Source organism: Equus quagga, unplaced genomic scaffold (genome assembly GCF_021613505.1).
Source record: "Equus quagga isolate Etosha38 unplaced genomic scaffold, UCLA_HA_Equagga_1.0 HiC_scaffold_322_RagTag, whole genome shotgun sequence".
Taxonomy (NCBI): Eukaryota; Metazoa; Chordata; class Mammalia; order Perissodactyla; family Equidae; genus Equus; species Equus quagga.
Window position 1 is genome coordinate 9,446 of NW_025793556.1, and position 9,822 is coordinate 19,267.

The 9,822-nt window shown below is 43.6% G+C and overlaps 1 protein-coding gene across 1 annotated transcript in view; it reads right to left on the reverse strand.

Annotated features, from left to right (window-relative positions):
* The window catches only part of LOC124232209 (adhesion G protein-coupled receptor E2-like), a 7,085-nt gene extending 1,234 nt beyond the window's left edge, over nucleotides 1-5,851 (reverse strand). The window contains exons 1-4 of the mRNA XM_046649180.1: nucleotides 5,790-5,851; nucleotides 5,440-5,531; nucleotides 4,373-4,541; nucleotides 4,177-4,287 (exon numbers count right to left, since the gene is read on the reverse strand). Coding sequence (XP_046505136.1) covers nucleotides 4,177-4,287; nucleotides 4,373-4,541; nucleotides 5,440-5,510 — 351 coding nt within the window. The 5' untranslated portion in view covers nucleotides 5,511-5,531; nucleotides 5,790-5,851. The remainder of the gene's footprint in view (nucleotides 1-4,176; nucleotides 4,288-4,372; nucleotides 4,542-5,439; nucleotides 5,532-5,789) is intronic.
* Between the last annotated feature and the right edge of the window lie 3,971 nt (nucleotides 5,852-9,822).

Below are 9,822 nucleotides of genomic sequence, written 5' to 3' on the forward strand. Positions count from 1 at the left end.
CTCTGGATTTGTAAGTATGTTACTTTACATGAAAAAACAGATTTTGCTGATATAATTAAACTAAGAATCTTGAGATGGGAAGGTTATCCAGGTGAGCCAATGTAATGCCTAGGGTTTTTATAAGGGAAAGGAGGAGGCAGCAGAGTCAAACGGGGGAAGGGGACCAAGTGACAGAAACAGAGAGGGAGAGACAGAGAGACTGAAGATGCTACACTGCAGGCTGTGATGATGGAGTGGATCAAGGGGCCCCTAGCCAAGAAATGCAGGCAGCCTCTAGAAGCTGGAAAAGGTGAGGAAACGGATATTCCCCTAGAATCTCCAGAAGGAACGCAGCTCTGATGACACCTTGATTTTGGTCCCTAAGACCAATTTGGGACTTTCTACTTCTAGAGCAGTGAGATAAATGTGTGTTGGGTTCAGCAGTAAGTCTGTGGTAATTTGGTCCAACAGCAAGAGAGAATAAATACATGCAAAGTATAGATGTGGAAGAATCAGTTTTCTGGGATTCTGGAGTGAGGGCAGCTCTGATTTGGTTAAGGGACTTCTGGGAACTAGCTCCCAGGGATGAGGATACGGCCTCGCTGAGGCTGAGCTGATTCAAGAACATGAGGGACAGATACTGTTAGCATCCCCCTAAACAGAAAGGTGTGGATTAGTGCTATGTTCTTCCTGAATGAGTGCAAGCCCTGAGTGGGACAGGCCTGTGGAACAGCGAGAATTGAGCCTCTCAGATCCGTGGGACCCTCCCTTACGTGTTCAACATCAGCTGTACTGAGGGATGCTGCATTCGCTCCTGCTCAGTTACATTGTGCATCCTTGGATGAAGCAACATTTACTGTGGGGGGATGGTCATCCCCCTCCCACCAAAGCACGATTCACTTGAAAGCCTCAAATGGAAGCAATTAATTAGTTCTGATTGGGCGAGACTCAGAAAACTGTCTCATTTGTACATGGGAGATGAAGGGGGCAATTGAGAATGTAAAATGATTGTCAATTTGACGAAGTTCACAGGGCAAGTACTCGGTAGAGCTGCAATTTCATTCCAGACCTGTTTCAGTCTGGGAACTAAGATTTACACCAAGCTCTTGGATCATAAAGAAATATTAGGGTGTTAACAGGTAGTCATGATGGTTAATAATAAAACAATAACTAAGACAAAGAATTATCTTGAAATTCCCAAGAGAAAGAGGCACCTTAAACTGATCAATAATTTATTCTAATATTTTACCTCCATCATGATCAGGAAGTTCATTCATTCATTCGTTCATTTGTTCAGTAAGTAACTATTGAGCACTTGGAAGTGTTAGACGTGGAGAGAGATTGAAAACAAGACAGTTCCTGCCTCTTCTGCAGCTGCAGTTTGTTCGTTCGTTAATGTGATCAGTCATGCAGCAATTATGCGTTGAGCATTTCTAGAGGCGTGGCCCTATGTGAAATGCTGAGGATGCAATAGGAAGGAAAAGCAGCATGGTGCCTGCTGCAGCTCAGATCTAGAGGGAAGACAGACATTAACCAGATAGTGAAAAACCAGAATGAAATGACTCTGACAGATGCTCTGCGGGAAAGGCACAGTGGTTATCAGAGTGAAAAACCAGAGAATCTGACCTATTCTGAGCAGGCGGAGAAGGCTTCTTGGAGGAATTGACACATGAGCTGAGATCTGAAGGCCTATATAGTTTTGAGTCAAGGAAGACATAAGAGTGTTTCAAGAAGAAGGAACATGTACAAAGCCTTTGTTCCAAGGAGGCATGGTGAATTTAAAAAATTGAAAGAAATCTCATGTGGCTGGAACAATGGTGAGTATGCAGCAGATGAAGATGGAGAGGTAAGCAGGAGACAACCCAAGCAAATTCTCATTGATTATGGATTTGGGGTTTCGTCCTACATGAAATGGATTTAACAAAGGAGTGACACGATTCTATTTGTGCTTGAAAAGCTCCTTCAGGCTTCTGTGTACAGGATGCATTGGACGGTGACAAGAGGAGAAAAGGCAGGTCAGTTGGGAGGATAGTGCAGTTGTTCAGCCAAGTAAAGATGGCAAGGATTTGGTGATGGAGATTGAGCCAGCTGGAAATACGGGGAATACTGAGAAGCAAACAACAACAGGATTGGGGCTGGCCCAGTGGCATAGAAGTTAAGTTGGCACACTCTGCTTCAGCAGCCTGGGTTTCACCGATTCAGATCTTGGGGGTGGCCCTACACACCGCTCATCAAGCCAAGCTGTGGTGACATCCTACATAGGTGAACTAGGGGGACTTATGACTAGGATATACAACTATGTACTGAGGCTTTAGGGAGAAACAAAAGAGGAAGAATGCAACAGATGTTACCTCAGGGTCAATCATCTTTAGCAAATGAATAAATAAAAAAGGGAAACCTAAGAAAAAAACGAACAGCATTGTATAATGAATAGGTTGTGATGGGGAGTAAGATCATTGTTAAGAGTAACTTTCAGGGTTCAAAGATGTGTCACAGGATGGATGTAGTGCCATTCAGAAAGACAGACGCCATGGGAAAGAATTGGATTAGGATAAAGATTGCAAGTCTTATATAGGAAGGATGAGTTGAAGGTGTTTTTGAGATATCAAAAATGTCAAATAAGTAAGTGGAAATGTTCCTCTAGATCTCAGAGGAAGGGTCAGACCTAGGGAAACATACAGAGGCATCATTTGCATCGAGATGTGACTGAATTGAAGGAATGGATGTGATTGTTTAGGAGGAAAGAATTTAATGAGAACTGAAGTTTTTCTGGAACCAACTCATTGGATGGAGCTATGAAGGAGACAGACAGAAAAGCTAGAGAGAATGGAAGAAAGACACGCAGGGGTGTGTAAATAGAATCTATAGGGGATAAAGATGGAGAGTTTCATGAGAAAGGGGTGGGGAATAGTGTCAGAAGTTTCTGAGAAGGCTTTTAGGAACACAGAGATCACTGTAGGTCTGAGATACATGTTTTGGTGGAATCATGGGCGAAAGAAGCCATATTGCATGGGGTTAGGGAGTGAGTTTAAAGCAGGGAAATGGAGACACAGAGAAAAGTCAACTATTGGCTGGTAGCTAGAACAGGGCCAAGTAGTACATGTGTGAAAAATGGAAGAAAACTAAACATGTTTCCGTAACTTTGGCAAGAACACTGTTGAGAAGGTGAGGGAACAAAAGAGGGAGGGAGGAAGAGAGAGAGAGAGAATGTGTGAACAATAACGTGAGGATAGTTGATAAGGCAGGAATGATGGGATCCAAAGAGCAGGTGGAAGCATTGTCTTCAGAAGGAGAAGGGAATTGTGTCGATGACACAGGAATGTGGAGGGGATGCACGCTGACGTTTGGTGGGTATGGTGGATTGTGTGAAATATACAAAGCATCGTAATGTCTTTGATTTTGTCTGTGAAATAGGTGATGAGAACATTTTCCGAGAAAGGAGGAGGAGAGAGAAGATTCAACAATGGAACCAGTGCTGGGTGAACAAGGTAACAAGAGAAATGCACAAGGACTTCCTGACAGAATCCTAGACTCCTTTAAATGGTAAGGACGACTCAAGGGATTTCATAGAAGATGGAAGAGTTGAGAAAACATAGGTAAAAGGACTTTGTAAGATTAAACCACTGTGTTGGTTCTTTGTAATCTGTGCCATGAATTATCCCATGTCATTAATGCTTTTCCTTCAAGGTTTTGCATAGTGTAGAAGCTGTTGAAAATATGAGGAAGTCTTTTTAAGAAAGTCTAAAATGCCAGATAACCCTTATGTCTGTTTAATTCATAAATATGTGCATCATTTCCTTCCATTTCCCCCTTTTTGTGAGTGCTGCTGAGTGACTGTGAGATAGAAGGTGTGCAGAGAAGGATAGAACAATGTGGCTCTGAGTAGAACATGCATCACCATTTTGGGTCATTGATTTTTGCTTATCTAGTTAACCAAGCACAGCACATAGCAGGTGTTCAGTGAGAGCACTGATGTATAAAGGTCAAGAGGAACACAGTTCCCTAAGCAAAATATGTTTATTAAAATAAACTTTTAAACTGAGACCACTGCTAATGGTTAATGAGTCCAGGAGTAAGTCAAACGTGAGCCAGCCTAGGGCATCATCTGCTGTTCACCCAGGTTGTCCAGTGTGATAGGTATGGGCTGCTCGGGCAGATCAGTTGGTGAAGTATTCTGGGAGCAACGCATGATCATACCGTGATGGGTTTGGAGTCATCAGACATGGCCCTGCTGGAAAGCGTGAAAGTCTCAGACTCAGCTTTGGGTTTCCTGACCCTTTTGAACCATTTCCCGTATTGTTCCCGAACCTGCGGAGGAAAAGCATACTCTGGATCAGCTCACTGAGAGGGGTGAGGATGGGATGAGTCCTGGGCGGCAGCTGGATAGTGGTACCTGCTGGCTGAGGAGGCAGTACACCAGGAAGATGAAGACACCCTGCAGGCTGTTGATGATGGTGAAGAGGTAGGCCATGACACGGGCAACTGGACCCACCTGCAGGATTCCCAGACACCATGTGCATCCCAAGATGAAGAGCTGAGCTGTAGCTTTAAAAGTCAGCATCCTGTGGAGGAGGAGAAAGGAGGCTCCTGAGGCACCCAGAGCAACAAAACCAACGCCATTCACATCTCCACCCCATGGATGCTCCTGCCTTCCTCTGCTGGTGATGAGTTCTCAGGCTGCGCTGTGATCATATTTGACCTTTGCCATCAATGATTCCCCACAATGGAAACGGCACTCAGGTACAGGAGGGCAGTTTGATTTAGATTGAGGAGGATAGTGATACTTGAAATGTAAGCTTCAAAAATTTTATGACTCTCCACAGGGATCCCTATTTTCACTCAGTCAACACTACTGAGGAGGTACCATGCATCGGGCTCTGTGCTGGGGCCTGAGCATAACAAATAACAAATGTAACATTCTATTTCCATTTGGAAAGGATGATGATAGGAATATAGAAGAAACATCGTTAAGCTTCCACACGGGTTCCTGGAGCAAATGGCTGCCCAACCTCCTAGATTTGATGTTGACTAGGATTCTTTCCAGAGAGAGGAATGGACGACGGGTGAGAAGTAACCTGAACTGATGGTGTTGTGTGAAAATGTAGGCTGGTGTGGGAGCAGGCACAGAGTTTTCTAAGTGCTTCATGGGAACATAAGTCTTCTTTGCACTTTTGTCATGGGACTGCTGATAAAACTCCAAAGAATGTTTATCAACCAATGTCCGTTCTTCCTGCTGCTGAGGGAGTAACAGTCTGGGCTTAGAGATGGACGGAACATTTTGGCTGTCATGTCAGCCACACACCCCTGAATCTGAGCTGGCTGCCACAGAAGCATAGCTGGGTCTGTTTACTCTGGGTTCTCAGAAGACCCTGAGAAGGGGCAGCAGGGGCTGCTGAGGCACATGGCTTCACTCTTGGGACCACACGTGGCTGTGGGCTGTCACCCTCTCCTCCGGCTTACCTTGTATCCTGCAGGGTGGACACATCACTGTTGAGGGAAGAGAGTCTGCTTTTCAACATCCAGAGAGTCATCAGAAATAAAACAAAGTTGACCTTCAGGAAACCACAGAAGGATTATTGATTAAAATTCCAATCTGTTTCTGTATCCTAGCCTGTCCAACATCAATTCCATTCTTAGGTAGTTTCCACATTTAGTAAAAGTGTTAGAGTTTGTAGTTTTTGGAGCAGTCTCAGAAAACCAAACCAAATCCATGACAACCCAAGGATATTCCAGCTCATCCACCCCTTATAATTCTGCCCTTCTAATGACCCTCAGCTGAGCATTAAGGATGCTCTGAAGTCATCACTCACAGAGCAGATGGCACAGACTGGTCCAAGGAAGCCCCATATAAATCCACTTTCTGAGCGGAGCCAGCAGCTGAGCAAGAGAGAGAATAAAAATTGCATTGGTCCTTAGGGATATTGAAAAAGTATATAAATTCATTCATCTATTCATTCTTCAACAAATATTGAGTATCTTGTCTGTGATAGGCTATGTGGTTGGGCTCTGAAGATACAGCAGTGATGAAAGTAAACATTGGACTTCCAAGCAACATGGGGGAGTGAGCTGTTCCCTTCATCACTCCCCCTTTGAACTACAACTACCTGGACATTCCCTGACCAACAGAGGAAGCCCACACAGCACAACAGGATGCCTGAGAACACAGGCAGCTATACATCTGAGGGTGGATGGACTGGCCCCCTGGGAAGTGGCAGAAATAGATGAGCACACCTTCTCTCTCCCAGTAGCGCTGTCATGCACACCAACGCTTGCTAACCTGGTGCAAGTGCCCAAAAAGTGGGAGCACACACCAGGACATCTGTAAGAAGAGGTGGTGGTAACCCTTAGCTTGCGCTTGTGGTCACTCTCCCAGCAGGGAGGGGGAGCCCACTATTGCCCCTGTGCCACCAAGGACCAGCCAAGGCTCAGGTCCCAGTGGGTATGCCCCGCCCTCCAAGCACAGCAACTTAGTGAACTGAGGCTGTGGACTGTAAACAGAGGCCTCAGCAGATCTACGTGCTGGGGCAAAAGGTTCCCAGGCATGTCCGTGAGCACTCACAGTGCTGCTGAGTCCCCAAACAGGGAACACGTCCTGGGCAGCTGTGGGAATAGGCATGCAGCTGGGCCCACTCAGGTTCACTTTCCTGGTGGAGAGGGAGAGCCTGCTGTGCCCCAGTGCTGTCAAGGAGCAGCCATAGCTCGGGTCCCAGCAGGGAAGCCCCACCCGCCAAGCACAGTGGCCCCTCAGACTGCAGACCATAAACAAAGACTTCAGCAGATCGACTTGCTGGGGCAAATGCTCCCCAGGCACGTGTATGAGTACTCCTAGTGCTGCTGAGCCCCCAAAGGAGGAACAGGCCCCAGGATGCTGTCAAAGTAGGCACGGTTGCTTTGATCCCACTGGTGACCACTTTCAGGCAGGGAGGGGGAGCTCAGAGGGCCCCTGACGCTCCAGAGTGGACCTAGCCCAGTGAGGAAGCCTGGCCTGACAAGGACAGTCCACACAAGTGCCTGAACGCACCCCAGGCTGGGGTAAGCACCCATAATACACACACAGCTCCCAGCAGACGAGGTGGGGCCAGGAACACTGCTCCTGCTCCCCCACACCCAGCAGTAACAGGGGGAATCTGTGCCCTAAGAATACCACAAATGCCCCAACAAAAGATTAGTTCATCAGGCACCATGAGAAACTGCAGCAACAATTCAGACCAGAAGGAAAATGAGAATTCTCTAGAAACTGACACTGAAGGCACAGAAATATACAACCTAAATGACAGAGAATTCAAAATAGTCATCATAAGGAAACTCAATGACTTACAAGAAAACACAGACAATTCAAGGAGCTCAGCAATAAAATGAATCCCTTCACCAAAGAGATTGAAACTATAAAAAAATGAAGCAGAAATTCTGGATATGAAAAACACAATTGATGAAATAAAACATAATCTAGAATCAGTAAATAGAACTGATCTTATGGAGGAAAGAATTATTCTTCTTGAGGGTAAAAATGTGGACATTCTACAGGTGGAGGAGGAGACAGAACTAAGATTTTTAAAAAAGGAAGGAATTCTTTGAGAAATATCCAACTCAATTAGGAAAAGCAACATAAGGATTATAGGTATTCCAGAGGGAGAAGTGGGGGAGAAAGGAGCAGAGAGCTTGTTCAAAGAAATAATTGCTGAGAACTTACCAAAACTGTGGATGGTTTCAGATTTACATATAAATGAAGCTAATCAAATGCCCAACTTCATCAGCACTAAAATAACTTCTCAAAGACATATAATTATAAAAATGGCAAAAGTTTGTGATCAAGAAAAAATACTAGGAGCAGCAAGGCAGAAGGAAATAACCTACAAAGGAAATCCTATAGGCTTTCAGAGCACTTCTCAGCAGAAACTCTACAGGCTAGGAGAGAATGGGATGATATATTCAAAATACTGAAAGACAGACACTTTCAGCTAAGAATGCTCTAGCCAGGAAAACTTTCCTTCAGATACGGTGGAGAAATAATCTTTCCCAGATAAACAGAAGTTGAGGGAGTTCATTGCTGCTAGACCTCCCCTACAAGAAATAAGCAAAGATGCCCTCAGAATGGCAACAGAAAGGCAAAGGTCTACAAAGCTCTGAGCAAGGATACAAATAGACAGACATGATAAGAAACGTGTGTTCTCTACCAGGACAGAGAACCAAAGACTCAATTACAGCTTATAAGAGAAAGAGAAAGAAAGCATCAAAAGTAATGGTAAACACTTCAACTTAGCTACAAACTCACAAAATTAAAAACAGAAAATTTTTTAACAGCAGTTACTCAGAAGGGGAGAGGAAAGGGAAGGAACCTGCTTAGGTTAATGGGATAAGCGGCCATGAGGAAATGGTCTATCACATCTCCAACATCTTTCCTACAACCCTCATGGTAACCACTAACCAAAAAATCAAAGCAGAGCCACAATTCACAAAAAGTGAGAAATCTCCCTCAGAAAGCCAATAAAATGAAATGGCCGTCAGAAATACAAAGGAAGAGAAACAGTGGAAACATAGAACAACCAGAAAACAAGAGATAAAATGGCAGCCTGAAGCCCTCATATATCAATATCACTCTAAATGTATATCACTCTAAATGTAAATGGATTGATCTCTCCAATCAAAAGACACAGAGTAGCTGGATGGATTAAAATACAAGACCCAGCAATATGCTGCCTCCAGGAAACGCAACTCAGCTACAAACACAAACACAGGCTTTGAGGGAAGGGATGGAAGAAAATACTCCAAGCTAATGGCCAACAAAAGAAAGCAGGTGTTGCCATACTTTTATCAAACAAAGCAGACTTCAAGTTAAAAAAGACAAAGATAGACAAAGAGGGACAGTATATAATGATAAAAGGGACATTCAACCAAGAGGATGTAACACTTATTAATATATATGCATGTAACATAGGGGCCCCAAAGAACATAAAGCAATTATTAACAGACATAAAGGAAGAAATTAACAGCAATACAATAGTTGTAGGGGACCTCAACACCTCACTCACATCAATGGACAGCTCATCCAGACAAAATATCAAGGAAATAGTAGATTTAAATAAAACTCTTGATCAGATGGACTTAATAGATATATAGAGAGCATTCCGTCTGAAAACAGCAGAATATACATTCTTCTCAAGTGCACATGGGTCATTCTCAAAGATAGAACATATGTTGGGAACCAAGCCAAGCCTCAATAAATTTAAGAAGATTGAAATCATCCCAACCATCTTTTCTGACCACAATACTAGAACCACAAGAACAAAACTGGGAAAGTCAGAAATATGTGGAGACTAAACAACATACTACCGAACAACCATTGGATCATTGAGGAAATCAAAGGTGAAATTAAAAAATACCTGGAGACAAATGAAAATGAAAATATAACATATCAACTCTTATGGGATGCAGCAAAAGAGGTCCTAAGCGGGAAATTCATAGCAATGCAGGCCCACCTCAACAAGCAAGAAAAATCTCAAATACGTAATCCTGAAGTACACCTAACAGAGCTGGAAAAAGAAGGACAGACAAAGCCCAAAGTCAGCAGAAGGAGAGGAATAATAAAAATCAGACCACAAATAAATGAAATAGAGATTTAAAAAAACAGTAGAAAGGATTAATGAAACTAAGAGCTGGTTCATTGAGAAGATAAACAAAATTGACAAACCCTTAGCTAGACTCACCAAGAAAAAAAAGAGAGAAGGCTCAAATAAATAGAAATGGAAGAAGAGAAATTTACAACAGATACCGCAGAAATACAAAGGATTATAAGAGAATACTATGAAAAACTATATGCCCACAAATTCGATAACCTGGAAGAAA